The 17,901-nt window shown below is 39.8% G+C and overlaps 1 protein-coding gene across 4 annotated transcripts in view; it reads left to right on the top strand.

Moving 5' to 3' along the window:
- SNX25 (sorting nexin 25) overlaps positions 1–17,901 on the top strand; it is an 89,843-nt gene that overhangs the window by 55,816 nt on the left and 16,126 nt on the right. For 3 of the 4 annotated variants that reach the window (XR_012650355.1, XR_012650356.1, XM_075027431.1), the window contains exons 8-11: positions 5,205–5,336; positions 7,275–7,550; positions 11,599–11,754; positions 15,451–15,582. Coding sequence is in view for 2 of the 4 variants with exons in the window: in XM_075027431.1 (XP_074883532.1) it covers positions 5,205–5,336; positions 7,275–7,550; positions 11,599–11,754; positions 15,451–15,582 (696 nt within the window). In the remaining 2 variants the exon portion in view is untranslated. The remainder of the gene's footprint in view (positions 1–5,204; positions 5,337–7,274; positions 7,551–11,598; positions 11,755–15,450; positions 15,583–17,901) is intronic. The other variant, XM_075027441.1, reaches the window with a different exon arrangement.

Below are 17,901 nucleotides of genomic sequence, written 5' to 3'. Positions count from 1 at the left end.
CAAAGATAGCCTTCTGATGACTTGCCTCTTTTTAAAAAAGTAATAGAAGGAATGTATGCTTTAATTTTAGTCAGTGTACAGACAAAGCATAAGTTAAGGGTTTTTAAAATGCAGCTTGGAGAAAGACACATTTTTCTAGTTTGTTTTTTTTTACATTCCTTTTATTCCTGTCTTCTACAAAAAAACCCACACAAACACACGAAAAACAACACCAAATGAAAACAAGTCCTGCAGTCTGACTGTTTGCCATCATCCCAGCAGAAAACCTCCACTACTGACCTTAATTCTGTTCACCCCACCCATGATCTTGTCTGGGTTTCAGCTGGAATAGAGTTAATTGTCTTCCTAGTAGCTGGTACAGTGCTATGTTTTGAGTTCAGTATGTGAAGAATGTTGATAACACACTGATGTTTTCAGTTGTTGCTAAGTAGTGTTTAGTCAAAAGTCAAGGATTTTTCAGCTTCTCATGCCCAGCCAGCAAGAAGGCTGGAGGGGCACAAGAAGTTGGGAGGGGACACAGCCAGGACAGCTGACCCAAACTGGCCAAAGGGGTGTTCCATACCATATGATGTCATGCCCAGTATATAAACTGGGGGGAGTGGGGGCAGGGGATCGTTGCTCGGGGACTAACTGGGCATCGATCGGTGGGTGGTGAGCAATTGCACTGTGCATCATTTGTATATTCCAATCCTTTTATTATTACTGTTGTCATTTTATTAGTATTATCACTGTCATTTGCTAGTTTCTTCTTTTCTGTTCGATTAAACTGTTCTTATCTCAACTGATGAGTTTTACTTCTTTTCCCAATTCTCTCCCCCATCCCACTGGGTGGGGGGAGTGAGTGAGCAGCTGCGTGGTGCTTAGTTGCTGGCTGGGGTTAAACCACGACAGATCTGCAGTGCTGTTACCAGCTTTATTGTGCTTATTCATTATAGCCCAATGTGGTTGTAGCAAATGGGATCCTGGTGTGTTGCAAAGAAATACTGCACAGTGCATCTATGCTGTGTCTGGTGCCTATACAGGCCCTTCCAAATTAAGTAGTTGTTTTATGTTCCTCTCCAGAGAGAGATTGTGACTATCTTTAGGGACTTGCCAAGACCGGGTCTCTGCTTTGTAGGGCCAGGAGCAAGGCTATTCTGTGTGTATACTCTAGGGATGCTGGTTAAAGCACCCTGCTTGGAAAAAAAAAAAAATCTAACCCCCTTCCTAGTCTTCGACAGAGCCTGTGGTCAGCTGTGGTATATTAGCTACTTTTCTGTTGGGAGTAGAGAATTGATGTAGCAGCAGTAAAGCTGCTGGTTGTTCTGAACCTGGAAGCTGCTCTTGAGTTAAAAGGACTTGAAGGCTTGCTGTTGAGGCTGATAATTCTAAGATTATGTCTGCTAACTGGATATTAGATTTGAGGGTGTACACTTGCCGCAATGCGTGCATATGTGCCAACATAGCTTAGAGCTTTGTATTCTAATCCATGGTGATACCGAGTCATAAAATGATCTTTTGCTGAGGATTACAAATAACTGCAGAGTCTCGTTCTTTAAATCGGACAAGGAAGGATCCTCCCTAGAATACTTCCTGGATTGCGTGCATCTTATGATAATTTATCACCTCAAAACTAAAAACCTCTTTTGTCCATCATTGTTGTCACTGAAGTCTTAATAATGCTTACAGTACCATGTTTGTAACGTATTTAATAACTCCAGGATAGTCAAGCCTTTAACAAACAAAAACCTAAAAAAAAAATTGAGGTCTCACTTCTGCAAGAGAAGTTTAAATAGGCTTTTCTGTCCATGAATATATTTTGTTAACGTATTTCAGTTTACAAGCTAACTATTAGGAGGTTTGTGTAACAGCATTATTAGGCCCCATTATTTAATTACCATGGGGCACCTGTGCAATGGGCACTTTGTTAGGTGAGAGGGATAGTTGCAGTTGTCTTGCTCCCGGCAAGACAGCAGCACTTACCCACTATTACTTTTGAGAGGCGATGTTTGTTACTTACCCTCCTTGCTGGCAGTCTGTGTGGGGATATCTTGGATAATAGAGACATAGAGACCAAGGTGACCTCTTGCTCAAGAAGTGATGGCACATGCTCCACATTGTGATTTGTTACCTCTTCTATTGAGTTTGTGTGGCAAAGTTTTGGTAGCCAGGGGGCTACAGGGGGGGCTTCTGTGAGAAGCTGCTTTAAGTTTCCCCCATGTCTGACAGAGCCAATGCCAGCCGGCTCCAAGACGGACCCACTGCTGGCCAAGGCCGAGCCCATCAGCGATGGTGGTAGTGCCTCTGGGATCACATACTTAAGAAGGGGGAAACAAGTTGCTGCGGAATAGAAACTGCAGCCGGAGAGAGGAGTGAGAACATGTAAGAGAAAAAACCCTGCAGACATCCAGGTCAGTGAAGAAGGAGGGGGAGGAGATGCTCCAGGCGCCGGAGCAGAGGTTCCCCTGCAGCCCGTGGGGAAGACCATGGTGAGACAGGCTGTCCCCCTGCAGCCCGTGGAGGTCCACAGTGGAGCAGATCTCCACCTGCAGCCCGTGGAGGACCCCACGCCGGAGCAGGTGGGTTCCCGAAGGAGGCTGTGACCCCATGGGAAGCCCGCATGGGAGCAGGCTCCTGGCAGGACCTGTGGATCTGTGGAGAGAGGAGCTCAAGCTGGAGCAGGTTTTCTGGCAGGACTTGTGACCCGGTGGGGGACCCACGCTGGAGCAGTCTGTGCCTGAAGGACTGCAGCCCATGGAAGAGACCCATGCTGGAGCATTTCATGAAGAACTGCAGCCCGTGGGAAGGACCCACATTGGAGAAGTTTGTGGAGGACTGTCTCTTGTGGGAGGGACCCCACGCTGGAGCAGGGGAAGAGTGTGGTGAGTCCTGCCCCCGAGGAGGAAGGAGCAGCAGAGACAAGGTGTGATGAACTGACTGCAACCCCCATTCCCTGTCCCCCTGCACTGCTGGCAGGGAGGAGGTAGAGAAAACCAGGAGTGAAGTTGTGCCCAGGAAGGAGGGAGGGGTGGGGGGAAGGTGTTTTAAGATTTGGTTTTACTTCTCATTATCCTACTCTGATTTGATTGGTAATAAGTTAATTTTCCCAAAATCAAGTCTGTTTTGCCCATGACCATAACTGGTGAGTGATCTCTCCCTGCCCTTGTCTTGACCCACGAGCCTTTTGTTACGTTTTCTCTCTTCTGTCCAACTGAGGGGTGGTTGATAAAGTGGCCTTGGTGGGCATCTGGTGTCTGCTGTCATTTACAGAGCTGACAGTCCTGGAGGTGATCAAGATCTCTGCTCAAGAGGCTGGAAGACACTCTTCTGCTTGTATTTTAAATCAGTGTCCTTGATAAAATGATTGAATAGAAATTATGAAGATGCTCAGCAATGAGGCTAAACCACAGACTGGCCTTTGAGTTTGTCAACTCTGTGTTCTTCTCTTTGACAGTCTGATCACCATTTCTGTAATAAGCCTAGCTTCAGCAAGCCTGCCTCTCTGTGCTGTTCAATGAGGATTATAAAGTAAATTCTGAAAGCCAGAAGTTTATGTTCATATACCTGAATAGCTCTGAAGCTAAGAGCAAGCCACGTCCAGAAGATACTGGTATGGTAAAGGATGAAGAGAGGAATGGCACATGACTCTCACTGAGGAACTTTGAAGATGAAAATGAGCATTTCAGCTGAGACAAACACAATTTACTTAAACACTGCCCAAATTTGGGGGAGCTGTTTCAGACAAAACATAGGTGGCTACAGTTTTTAAAGAGCCTACTTTAGCTTGGTTAATTAGGAAGTGACTTGTGCTAGTAATTGTGTACATGCATGTGTATGTGATTTCCTCCCATACAGCTTGAGTCCAGCAAACCGTTTTTCCTAAATGTAACTTGGTGGTAGAGTCTCACAGGTACAAGGTTTAGGAAACTATATGGTCTTACCAGAAAGAGAGAGAGATGCTGATACATGAGCTGAATTGTATTATTATTAGGTATCAGAAAACCCATATTAGAGAAATTATTAATTCCTCAGGCTCTGCTGGAATTCACGTCTTGCTCTGTACCAAATTATCTTTGCTATAAAATGCAAAGTCATAGGAAGCTAAGATTCATTAGCCCCAGTGTTCTAAGGACCTGCTTTTCTTTTCAAAGGAAAAATTGTGGGTTGGTTGGAGTCTGTGAGGTACAAAGCAAGAGATCAAGACCACTCTGATGTATTTGGATTCCTGGTGATATAAGTAATGGCACTAAATGAGCTACATGAAAACTCATTCAGCTGCTAGACTGAAAAGTTGGAGAAGAAGGGGTGTTAGGTTTTGATAGGGTGTTGAAAATTGGTCCTATTTTTCAAAGAAAGCCAGAGTGGTTCATTTTGTTGAACATGGGAAGATCTGTTCATTTTGTCAGGAAGGTGTTTTGTTTTCAGGTGTTTGTCTCAAGGAGAAGGCCTGGATTTAGAAGAATAGTGCAGGATGAGGAAGCAATAATGGCTTTTTAATCCAGCAGCTTAATGGCTGCAGCATCTGCTTGGGTGTGGGACATCTGTGTTTCATTTCCTTTTCTGTTTGACGTATACCCTCCACTCTCATCTCGGGAAGAGTCCTGAGCACTGTATTACAGCCCATGCTCTTTCCTGGCTGCATTTCTGATAGGTGCTTTTCAGTAATACTCAGTTAATGGGAACTGGCCACCAAATGCCCTAACTGCCAGGGTAAAGAACTACACTCCATCTTTCTCTGATCCTGGGAATAATTGAGATACATCTCAAAGCTCTGTGGCCTGTGGTGTGGAAACTGCTGATGTTACTCTGAATCAAGCGAAGAATAGATCAGTCAGCTTTCAGCTTGGCTCCTCTGCCTGGTGGAAACATTGGAAGTTAAATTTTTGGCAATAGTATTTAATGTATGACTTGAAATGCCATCTTAGTCCTTTGAAATGTAGTCTTACCTCCTGGACAGAAAACATGTGGAAACATTTTCTATCTGGTAGAAGCATAGATGCATTTATCTTCTAAATGCTTACAACTAATATTTTTGATTTTTTTTTTTTTTTAAATGACTCAAAACTATTACTGTAGAAGGTCGGTGCAGTTTAATCTAGTACACATGTTTGTGGGATGCATGGTGCTCTGTGGACACATCAAGTGAAAAGATTTTCCCCATAAGGGTTGGAGAGAAGCTAGTTAGGTATTTTCCTGGGTTTTACTCTTAGTTTTCCTTTCTTCAGATTCTTCAGTTTGAAGAAATTTTGGCCAACCCTTCATACCGAGAGCACTTCCGAATCTACATGGAAAGGATGGACAAGATGGCTTTGATCGGTCTTTGGGAGTCTGTGGAGTATCTGAAGAATGCTAACAAGGTGGAAGAAATTGCAAGTCCACGCGGCTTGTACATTAATGGGAATCTCTGCTTGTTGTGATCTTGATGTTAGGAAATGTCTTTGCATTTATGTTTTCAAAATAGCAATAGTATAGGATGGATGCTAGGCAATTTAGGTTTTTTTACTACTTCATGTCAATGTTTGAGGATAATATGGCAATTAAAAATTGTGGACTGTTGTTTTGCGTAGCAACATGACCTGTAAAAAGGATACTTGACATGCAAAAGTAGTAGAATTATCTCCCCTTCCACCAGAGAAAAAACTTGCAGTAATATATTGGTTTTAGTTGTATCAGCTCATGTGAAACTTAAAACTACATTACAGTTTGATAGTCTGTACATAAACTTGTTATTTTGCCAATTAGAGGTAGCCCATTCAATCCAAAACCATGAAAATTTGTGTATATATGTTTTTAAAATCCTTTTGAAAGTGAGATTTTGCTTCAAAAGACCCCTTCCTCTTCCTGTTCTGTTGCTATGTAAGCAGCTAAGTTTCTCCAGGAATGCTACGCTACTGCTGGAGGGAAGAAGCAATGCTATATTGTAATCTGTGCTAAAATAAAGTAGGAATGAGAACCCTGAAACAGGGATAGGAAATACCACTTAAAGTTGCAAGAAGTATCCTGGATCAATGGTGCACAGCAAGAATGTAAAGGCCAAATTTGCTGTTTGTGAGCAGTGGGGTGGAGTTTTGGGGGAAAGTGTTTTAAACATTCAGGATTCACACTAGCAGGAATTACGAATTTCATTATTAAGTATCAGTTAACTTATTATTCACTGTAATTTTATTATTCCCCTATGTAAAAAGATTCTAGTCATTTGGAAAACAGAAATAACATCCTGTAACCAAAGTGGCAAATTGTAGAGCATGAGTAGTGAGCCATTAGTACAGTCTGTATAAATGCTAACAACCAACTCAGGCTAGAAAGTGTTCATAAAAAGGGTTTGTCAGGCAGTGTGAAGAGAGTTGTATAAGTCAGTTTTGATTTGCAAACTGCTCGTGATTGGAAAAGGTGCTATAAATCATTTAATGACCTTTCAGCTGTGATTTCTGTCCTTGCTTTCAAAACAATATGTATAGTGCCTTTATTCAAGACTTCCCGTTTTTTTTAAAGAGATTCTAATGTACTGTGCTCCTGTTGCTCCATGGAACATAAATGTCAGCACTTTGATTACAAAAAAGGTAGCATCATGCAGCCATGTGGCTGTGATATTGTCACATGAGGCAGGCAAGCACGCTGTGCCATACTAAGGGAGTGGATAAAATCTTTTTAATTTGGGTCAGTTTGGGGAGACGATCATGGACTGTCCTGCATCACTTCTTCTCTTTCCTGTTCATTACTGTAAAGTTCAATCCTGTGCACTGTTCTGTGCTCAGTGGAAATACCTGGCCTTCTGTACTGGTAGATATCTCTTCCTTTTCTTCTTCCTTTTCTTTTTTCTTTCTTTTTTTTTTCTCCTTTCTTTTCCCCCTCAAAAATTAATCATAGTCATGTATAAAGTAAGTTGATCCTATCCAGCAGAAGGCAGGAGAGCTGATACAGCTGAACTCTACAATCTGAACTTAAAATGGTGACCACAGTGTTGCTCTAGCACTTTCTCCTTTTAATACCAGCTTTTGGAGCATACTTTTAAATAAAACAGTGGGTGTGGAAGCTATGGTAATTTTAGACCACAGCTGTTTCTTCACTTAGCAAATACTGATATTTATTTTGTGAAATTGACTGCTTAGCATAGGTGCACAGGCAGAGTGCTTGATCTCAGTAAGAGATTCACAGATGTGTTCTCATACATCTGGGTGTGAAATTAGCTTGATCATCCTTCAAATTATGCACCTGGATCCTGAGTCATCATGATATTTTTAAAATTTGTTCATTATTCTCTTCTCCCTCTCTCCCTCGCTCTCCCTCTTGCCTAGGCTGAAATACCTCAACTGGTGAGTGAAATTTATCAGAATTTTTTTGTGGAAAGCAGAGATATACCTGTGGAAAAATCCCTTTATAAAGAAATACAGCAAAGTCTTGTGGGAAATAAAGGCATTGAAGTATTCTACAGAATTCAGGCAGATGTTTACGAAACTCTAAAGGACAGATACTACCCCTCGTTCATTGTCAGTGATTTATATGAGAGATCAGTCAAGAAGGAAGAAGAAAGAAGTTCTGCTCAGCTAACTCCAGAGGACAAAGATGAAGTGGTGAGTGACAGGGACAATTTCTTTCACTGTTTATTTAAGGTGATCTGAAGACAATCCTGAGTAAAGCATATAGTCGCATCTCCTGTCCTTGAGCTTTGGACTACCTTTCTTTTTTTTCTGATGTATTTATAAATATCATCACTCTTGTAGTTTCATCAGATAAACCTGGTATGTTTACAAGCTCATTGAAACAAAATGGTACAAAATGACTGACTACTTAAACTTTAAATTAGTTAAAGTAGGTATTTCAGATTTCCAAGCCTTTTGTGTTCCATAGCTTTCATTATGCCCCTTAGAGAATGCAAAACATACCTCATGAGATCAGCTGCTCTGCTTTTTGATGAAGGAAATAGCACTGAAACATCAGTCTAGACGTTGTCTGTCCCTGTCCCCCATGCATTTGCTAGGGACTAAATAGGTATTAAAAATTGTCCAAAAGAGGAGAAAAAGTAATGAAAAAATATAATCTTAATGCCTTTTTATTATTTATTGAATAAATTAATAGGCTATGTTGGAAGATAAAACTGACTAAAATAGCACTAGAACTGGAAAATACTAAAACAGAGCATTCAGAATATTGTAAGCAATAACCTAACAGCAGCTCTCTTGGGGCAGGTTTTTTCAGTGGGTTCTCTAAATCGGTCATGTCGGGGGAACTTGTGTTACATTTATCTAAGAACATTTTGACAAGAGCATCTCAGACTAGTGAGCATCTTTCAGTCAGGCTGCTGCTTCGGATCAGCATGGATATCTTCATTTTACTTGCGAACGTGCTCAGAACACAATGAAGTGTAATAGTTTGTCTGAAACTGGATCTAAATGGACAAATAAGAAGCAGAATTCAGAGGTGCTGATCTCCATTCTGCCGTTTAGAAACAATTTTTCCAGAACCTAAGACTTTTGTATTTACTGCTTAAATATGACTTTCATTTCTGTAGGTGAGCTATTATAGTCTCTGTAGTCCGCATATCAGCAAATCTGCAGACATGAGCTGTTATAAGTTAATTACTTCCAATATGAACTTTTAGAGCTTGCTGAATTTTTCATTGTTTGTTTCTCCCTGTATTCTTTTCCTTGATAAAAGATTCAAGACGAGTTTTCTACTTTGCTTGCTGCTAACTCAGCTATTTGTTGAGGGTGGTAGGTACTTCAAAGACTTTCTGTCCTTGTGTTTGCAGTCATTGTGTTACTGGTTTTGTCCAGAACTTTCTAAGTATTAAACATTGTGCTTTTTAATCTCTTCATGTATTTTATTCAGAGTCGAACAGAGATAACCATTTCTCTAAGAAAACTGACACAACATTTTAGGGCTAGCTGTCCTCTGTCAGATAACATTTACTCTAGCTGCTGAAAAATTAGATTTTTGACTTCAGCATCATCTGTCCTTCCTCTGAGTCCTTGGGATATGTATGTGCCAGATTTGAAAGCTGTGTCTGCTGTGAAACCTTGAAGACTAATATATTGCCAAGTTTGCTAATATGGTTAAAGTCTTTTGCATTTTTAACAGCTAATTAAGTATGAAGTTGCATATACTGCTAGAGCATCTCTCTGATAGATCAATCCTTATGGCTCTGTGCCATGCTTCAGGGTCTTTGAGGTGAAAATAAATTATAAATTCTTCTTTCTGAAGCTTCCAGTGATCTTTCAGATGTTGGTGAAAATGCACTACTGGCTAATAGGTTTGGGGTTTTTTCCTCCCCATGTATGGGAAGTCACAGCTGAGAAATCTGGTGTTTCTGGAGGGATCCATACAGTTAGCAAATACTAATTGGTTTTGGTTTAGTTTGGGTTTTGGAGGTCTACATCCTCACTTCCTGGGGCACTGTGGGAGTTACCTATGTTAATTTTCTGTAAATTTCGCTGTTACAGCTGGATAGGTAAAAAGCCATCTAGTATCCTCATGGAGGGGAGGACAAAAGGGCGAGCCCTGATTAAACATGAGAAAATCAAATCAGAAGGTAGGAATTGGGGTGAGGCCAGACTGCTGATTCTGCTGTACATGGAACAAGCTCTTTCTTCTTCCTTCCAATCTGTCATCGCTTTTCGCTCCTTGGACAAACGTCCTTTAAGAAGTCATGAGTAGATGTAAAAATATAGAAGGAAGCAGTGCCTACATTCAGCACTTTGAGGAAAGAGGGTCTGGTGGTTTCATTGGTGCTGTGCGTGTGTCAGATTGCTAAAATAAGCCCAAAGTCTCTGTTCTGCAGCACTCACAGAAATGAAAGTCATTATCAGTTTAGCAATCGGGGAAAACAGCACAATCCTTTACGATCTCAGCTTTGAGTGTGTTGGTTGTTTATTTGATAATTTGAATACAGGTAACTTGTTATCTTGTAATTCTAGCATTTTTGTGATAAACCTAGTGATTCAGAAGTGTTTTTTGCTGTAAGCGTCTGAAGCGTTTAAGACAGAGAAATCACGTGGCCTACCTCTGGGAGCAGAGCCTTACTGATTTGTAATTAATTGCAATCCTTTCATTACTAGAACCAAACTTCGTGTGAAAAGTCTTTTAATTCGTCAGTGTTGAAAATAGCATTTTTTTTATTCTTTTTGACCTCTGTGCTTCCCAACAAGTACGAGGTTTTTTATTTTATGATTCTGTTCAATAGAGTTTGGAATAACACCCAGCATTGTTAACTATTATTTGTATTACTGTAGTGCGAGGAGACAACAACAAGCTTCCATGAGCTGAGCTCTGTACACATGCTTGGAGGCAGTCTCTGACCTGAGGAGTTGACAGTTCATGCAGAATAGACAGAAGAAAGGATGGGGTATAGAGCTAATGTTATTTACTCAGCCACATAGCAGACAAATGTGGAACTGGAAAAGGGCATGGATTTCTTAGCCTAGAACTCCTGACTTCTGCATGATGTTACCCTCCCTCATGTGGATCACACTAAGGAGATTAATTATCGTTGCTACTGTATCTCTTCTCAGTTTTTTTACTAAGATATAAAGTACTGCAGAATTTACAGTAAGACTGTCTCATCTAAAACTCAGAATTTAGTAGAGTATGAGACTTCCTTCTGTTAGCTTTTTGTTAATTATATAAAGATACAGCTTACTTAGTGGGAATATAATTAAATAGCACAGAACTCTCTTTCATGAGATTAGATTTATAGCTTCCCACAGATAAATTTAGATACACTCAGTCATAAGCAGACCTCAAAGATCTTTGAACGTGGCAATGGTAACATCACAGTGCTGTGTTTGCTGGATCTTAAGGTCTTCATGCCTATTTGGGGAAGCACAGTAAGAATGGGGAGGCTGAGGCAAATGCCAAAAGGTGTTAAAGAGGATATCACTGAAAAGTGTGAAGTTTTCTATTTTTTTGCATGCCTGTAGTACACAAGGTGGAAAACGCTATTCGTTTGTCTGAATGAATATAAGAAAATGATTTATGAGTTTAGGGTAATGCATATGTGCTTTTAACACATTTTTATTAATGCTTCTAAAAACAGTGGTAAAATCTGTTTATGAAGAGAAAGGACTTGGTTTAGATTGTTTTGCAGGCTGATAAATCTGTTTTGTGAGGGTTTGTGGGAGGCAGGACTGTTTGTCAGAACTGTGGTTTCTTTTGGGTTTGTTCCTGTCGTCCTGTCCCCCCCCATCTCGTTACCTTTCAGCTCAGAGCTAAGTATTTGCTTTTCCATCTGGCTCTGAAAATTGATCATGACTACTAAGCTGTTGTTGCTTTTAAAATAAACTTTGATTCTTCCTCTCATTTATACTAAGGCCTTAGCTTGAAGGTCATTTTACAGAGTTGCCAAAGAGCTGTAGTGTAAATTGTAATGAGGCTTTGTCTGTTGTTGGGGGTTTTTTTTGGTTGTAGGTTTTTTTTGTTGGGTTTTTTTGGGTTTGTTTTTTTTTTTTAACAGACTTATGTTTCACATTGGATCTGATGGTTGGAATATATGTTAGAATCTGTTATACCTACATTTTCATCTATATCAAGAAATGTTCTTAGATGTAAAATGCTTATGGAGCAAATGATAACTGTCTCCTTTTTCATATTAATGATGCAATTACTTCCATCCTCTATTCCTAGGGCCAAGGTTGTGAAGAAGCTACTGAAGAATGCAGCACAAGAATTAATGAACAGGCCAGTTATGCTGTAAATAAACTTCGCCAGCTAAATGACAAGCTTGAGTATAAGAAACAGGCTCTGAATTCCATATGTAATTCACCAAAACCCGACAAAAAGGTAAGTACCTTTAGTGTCTTTAGGGGTTTTGGGGGGTGGTTTTTTTGGTTTTTAAATTATGTGTGTGTTTGTGTAATATCCAGTTGTCTGAGGCTTTTTTTGGACAGGTCAGATTGCTATTTCAATCAGCTTGTTATAGAAAGTGAAATCAGAGCTTAGTTTTAATTGTTTATTTTTTCCATTTTTTTAAAGCTATTGTAACTTAAATTGCAAATATAATTTATATTGCTTTGTTTGTTATAGAATAACAACCTCTCTCCTAGTGGTCTTGCAGCTTTGTTGGTGGCAAATAGTATTTCTCCCTTACATCTCTGCCCACCTGTATCTGTGTAGTTCTTTATGGCAGCTTGTTTTGTGTCCCTGTCGCATCTGCAGCACTGCAGCGGAGGGACGTGCTAGTTAGCTTCTGCTCCCTCTGCTGGCTTTGAAATAGCACAGCACAATTTCATAATCTACGGTTGTGACTGCCTTGCTCAAATAAGGGGGAAAAAACCCCCAAACCTATAAAAGTGAATTACTTCCTTTATAAGGAGCTAGGAGGAATCTTCAGGGCACTCATCAGACTAAAAATTCTGAGGGATATGAAACTTCGGTGCTCTGGTCTTGGATTAAGAAAAAAAAAAAGCCTTTTTCTCTTTACAAAGTGCAACAGTTAAGAAATCTAAGAACATATTCAGGCAGAAGCAAGTGATTTGCATTTGGCTTAGGCCAACTCATTTGCATCGCTACTGAGGATGATATTACAGGACTGTTGTTAAGATGCAGCTGGGCCAAGCTTTTCAGGTGTAATGAGATTTGTTGCAAATGGTAGGCAGTGGGTGAACAAGTAGTCAAGGTGTCCCCTTAAAATGGCCTTCTGCTAGGGATGGCAAAAATGTACCTGGGCATTAGTCGTTGCTCAGGACCTGCGTTCTTTGCACATTTGTTCTTTCACTCAGGGTGAGTGCTAAGATGCTGGTCTGAATAGAAGTTGGCACTCCGCTCATTCCGTGCTGCCCCAGCTCTGGGAGTAGCTACCTCTGAGAGAAAGGTGTGGACAGTAGTCTTTGGGGCCACCCCTCTGTCCCTCCCAGATCTCCCTTCTGCCAGAGGTTGCTGCAGACATCTGGAAATGTGTCCACAGCTGGTCTGGGCCATCCCGCTCACAGCTGCTGTGCTGTGTGTGTGACCCTAGCTGGCAGAAGATACCTCTTATTTGTCACCCAATCACTGCTGTTCGGAGTGGAGAGAGCACAGGTGTGTCCTTTTTATGTTTTTTTAATAATGCCTGTATTACTGCAGTAGCACTTACCTGTGGAGCTTTAAAATGGATAGTTAGGGTTGACAGTGTGAGACCACCTTGTCACGGGGACTTTATTCTTTTCTCCTCTGGATGTGGCAGGTAAAAATTTGGTTCTTGGTCATATAAAATAAAAAATGTTTTTAAAAATTCCACAGTTTTGTGCCACATGAAGGGGAGTGTCGTGCCATTTTGTCCTAAATTTTTTAACCTCATGCTGTTCCTGGGTTGTTTTCTCTTTTTGAAATGGCTTTGCTGTGAGACCCATAAAAAACACATATGTACATCTTTAAGTGGCTTCTAGCACCGTGCAACTCAGATGCCAGTCAGTCAAGGAAGAGAACTGCTCATTTGAGGTGCAAGTGGAGTGCCACTAGTCTTAAAAGAAAATGTTCTTTTAATGCAGGGAGAAGTCTTCATTTCAGTTCTTTCTGTGGAATACAGAGAGTAGCAAAGATGACAGGCAGTCTCGGGCAATGTCTCCGACATACGAGGCCCACTGCCATAGAAAATAGCTTGATCTTTGGAGGTCTGTGGCTGTGGTGCCGCCTTCAGTGCCTGTCTCGTGCCCGAAGCTCAGCAGCTGTCTCCCTTGGGTCTGTGGTGCAGTCTCATGCTTTCCTGTGCAACCACAGTAAGCGTGCAGGGACCGGATTCTTGCTGGAGTTCAGTCTTGTCGTCCTCAGTAGCAAAGCAAAACCTTAACATTCCCCACTCGGAGCACTTTGCGGTGCTCACTAAGCCTTATTTTCAAACAAAACTATGTGACACGTTTATTGAAATTAAATGGGACTTTACTGTACAGAAAAACGCCTCTGTCTCTGTCGGAAATGACATGGAAGTTGGAGGCATTTTATGTTAACTTGTTCAGATCTTTCATATTTCCAGTGGACCTGTACTAGGAGTGAACATAAGACTCGCTTTGAGAAATTGTAAGAGGTGCTTTTACAACCAACTAGTTTTTAAGTTAAAATATGTACCATGGGCAAAAAGACTTATAAATAGAAAACAAGTACTAAACAAAAATGAATGTGCTTGTGTATGCGTGAGTTAGGCCCTATCATTTGTTTCTGTAGCATTACAGTTTTACGAAAAGTGCTGTGTAACTAAACCTTTAAATATTGTTGCATTCACATGGATGTATTACTTGTATGTTCCCTTTGCATTCTTGGGAAATAATAGCTATATTCTTTCTATACCTAAGCTCTTGGGAAGGTGGGGATTGTACCCCTTCTAAAGTAGTGGGGTTTTCCCTGTATTTTTTTGCACCTAAAGTACTGTCTTTGAAAATATAGACATCTTTGAAACAGAATAATAAAATGGATCCAGTATCATTATAAAGTCTCAGTATTTGCTTTATAAGCATAGCAGCTATTTACTTATGGTGAAATCTTACCAGTTCTTCTTTATTTATTGATTGTTCCTGGATGCCGCTTATAGGATTTCACGTAAGGTGACTGCAGAGCAATCTGTATGTCAATAGGAAATACAATAAAATACAAAATTATTCTGAATGTTAGGTATATGCTAGAAGGTTATTATATAGCTGTTGTGTAGATCATATTTCACATCTTACGTGAGACAAAAATCTTGAAAAAGGCAGAATTACTGTAGTTCTGTAAAATGTACCACTTGTGATGCAAGTCGTACAACTAAGACTCATGAATTTGACTAGGTGGTATATCATATTTAAAAAAAAAAAAAGTGTCAGCTTCTTTTGCTGTGTTTCTAATGTCACATCTTATGTATACTTCCAGCTTTTCTTGTCATACTGTGTCCTGGTAGTATGTGTGGTTACATATATATTTGCTGATGTGATGAGATACACTATTTCTCCTTTATGAGATTATGACGGTGAGCTACGTCTTGATGAGAGCATCTTTTTAAATGTGCGCTTTCCACATAATAAATCCTTCCTTTTCCAAAACTAAAACGAATTAAGTGGTAACTTCCTAAGTGATTGTTAAAATAGCTAAGTTCCTAGAAATTAAATCTATCCCCAGGTTCTTTGGTCCCATCATGTATATCTGAAAATGGTAAGGAGGATGTCTTCAGTAATGCATATTTCAGTAACTGAAATTTCAAGTTTGTATAAAACATATAATGTGTAATACATGTGTGTAATAAATAACCCTATCTGAAGTGCCTTTTATGCTAATAGTGTGATAGTACCATGTCCTTCTAACTTATTTTTTATTTTGGTATCAGGGTTGACCTTTAAGATTACTGTGTATTCTACAAGTTTATGAGGCATCATAGATTCTCTCACTTATGATTTTTTTTTCCCATGTTAATTGTTCTTTCTCTCCCTGCTTTTGTACCTTTTCTCCTTTCTCAATAGCATCCCTAAAGACATAACTAGGCATGTTGCACAAGCTTTTTCACACCAATTGTAATCAATAAACTTTACTCTGCAGATTGTTTCTAAGCTGAAGGATGAAATTACTCTGATGGAGAGAGAGCACAATGACCTTCAGCTGCACATTGCAAGAACGGACTGGTGGTGTGAGAACCTTGGTATGTGGAAAGCCTTCATTGTCTCAGGCGAGGTATGGGTTTTTTATGACTTTTTTATCTTCTGGTTCAGTTCAGACTTCTGTGAAGAGAAGAATAAAAACCTGTGTATACTTTCCTTATACCTTTGTGTACACTGTGTATACTTAATATTTACTTGGCAGAAGGAGGAAACCCTAATCTCTTCTGAACTCCTCCTGTGTTCCCCCAGTGACTACTATGATGCATATACAAAATTTCTAGTCCTTAGACACTGTTGTAATGGAGTTACAAAAATACCTGCATGTATGTCAAGTGGTTTTGGCATTGGGTAAAGTAATTTGCTATCTTAGGGGCGTTGTTTTTCATGAGAACTGTCTCTTACTATGCTATCACACTTGGGTGCAATTGTGTCTCTGCCATGTCTCAAAGATGCAGTACTTACACTTTCTGTGGTTTTTATTATTATATTTAACATCAGTACAGTTTTAAGGGACTAGAATACCCAGAAAGAAAAGGCTTTAAATCTGTAAGTTGAAGGAGAAGTTAAATTTTTCTTTTTTTCCCTTTTTTTTTTTTTTGTCTTGTTCTGCTCTTCCATTTGGGTATAGGCAGACAATTGCAGAACGAATGTAATGAAAAAAAAACCAAAACCTGTAATGGAAACAAAAAGCATTACCATCTCATGGTATTGTATTCACATTTGCTATGAAAGGAACCCAATAAATGCTTGTTATGTAGTAACTGTAGGCTCACACCATACATAAGCAATCTTCTTGACAGTATCACTACAGAGAATTAAAGATAAATTGGATCTCTACTGGCATGCCTTCTTGTGCTATTAAGAAAATGTTCCTCGAATTAGTGTATGTAGTTTCTTTGAGGTAATTTTTCCTGGAAGAAAATATTTTGTGCTGTTGAGTTTATTTGCTTGTGTCTTGAGCTCTCACAAACCATTGATAGGTCTGTCAATAGTTAAATGCGTTGTCTGTAAAAGAAGATATAAATCCAACAGGTTAAAAGCTTAAGGTGCCATTTTAAAACCCAAATTCTCAATGTGTAAACATCTGAGTTTGTTTTTGTTTTAATGCTGTTTGCAGGTGACACAGTTGAGAACAGTGATGCTCTTAAGTTGTCTTTAAGAGTTCTCTGTAGCTTTTGAAGTCTGTTTTTTAAAAACAGTAATACTGTGTACAGCAAAACTCTAGAACACCAGCTTTCTGGTGAGGGGCAGTGTAGAGAACTGCTCAGTGTCTCCCTTATTACCAGATGAGAAGGTGGTTCTGCTAAATAAGAGGGAGTTTGGGAGAGGCTTCTAATTACTTTCTGCCTTAACTATAGCTTAGAAGTAGTACTGGATTAGATAATTAAATGCAGGCTTGCATTAATTGTGCTGTTTGCAGCTCTGTGCTTCAAAGGGTAGGCTGGAGAAAACATTAATGTTGTAGTTATCCATGTTAATTAATTGCTTGGAAATGTTCTGGCTGCAGTTGATGATTTCAGGGGGTATGAGTAGGTGACATTTGTCTTCCTAGCTGCAAAATATGCTGTTGCTAATCCTAGCATGTAGCTGTGATTTTAGAGAGAGAAAAATGTAGTGGCCCTATGTTTTTTGCAGAAAAGCTTTGTAAAAGTAAATTTTGCTATAGAATTTGAGCTGAATGTATAATAGCCTGTCATCAACCTTTTAAACTGATTTACTAAACAAGTAAATAGATAATGCATAAAAAACTAGAATTACTTAAGACTTGGGGAAAAAACTGTGTCCAAACTGTTGTTTGCACTCTTAGCTTGAATCTTTTAGTTGTTATAGTTTTGAGTCGTATAAATGCACTAGCTGTGTATGTATAAAATATATTAAAAAATCAATGTAAATGGTATAACCTACAGGTGTCTTTTGGTAACTGATATTTCTGATAAAATGGTCTTTGGAGACTCAGTGTTTTGGTTGGTTGGTAGAGGTTGAAAAAAGACAGTAAGAAGATGCAGAATGAGGGGACCCACGATAACAACTTATGTAATTCTGAGTCACTTCTCCACAACGGGTATATTCCCTCCCCGTACCAGCAGGTATAAAACTTATAGCTATGTTACCTAACCTGCTCTACTTGCTTTAATGGTTTTGGTTGTATCGTTTCATATTATAGCAGGCGTTCTGCCTCCTCTGTCCAAAGAAAAAAGACTGTTTCAGAGCATAACAACTTTTATGAAGAGTCAGAGCTGGAAGAGGGCTAGGGTGGTTCTCAGGAAGAACTCGGTGATTTTCAGGATGGGAGTAATAGAATGCGGTGAAATCTCACAGCATGCGTGGCACGTGAGGTTTGGCATTCAGCAGGAGCTCTGGGCTTTGGCTCCGACCCGTGGGAGCGCCTTGT

Source organism: Buteo buteo, chromosome 1 (genome assembly GCF_964188355.1).
Source record: "Buteo buteo chromosome 1, bButBut1.hap1.1, whole genome shotgun sequence".
In the NCBI taxonomy this organism is placed as follows: domain Eukaryota; kingdom Metazoa; phylum Chordata; class Aves; order Accipitriformes; family Accipitridae; genus Buteo; species Buteo buteo.
The sequence above is the reverse complement of the archived record's forward strand: the minus strand, read 5'-3'. Positions and strand labels throughout refer to the sequence as shown.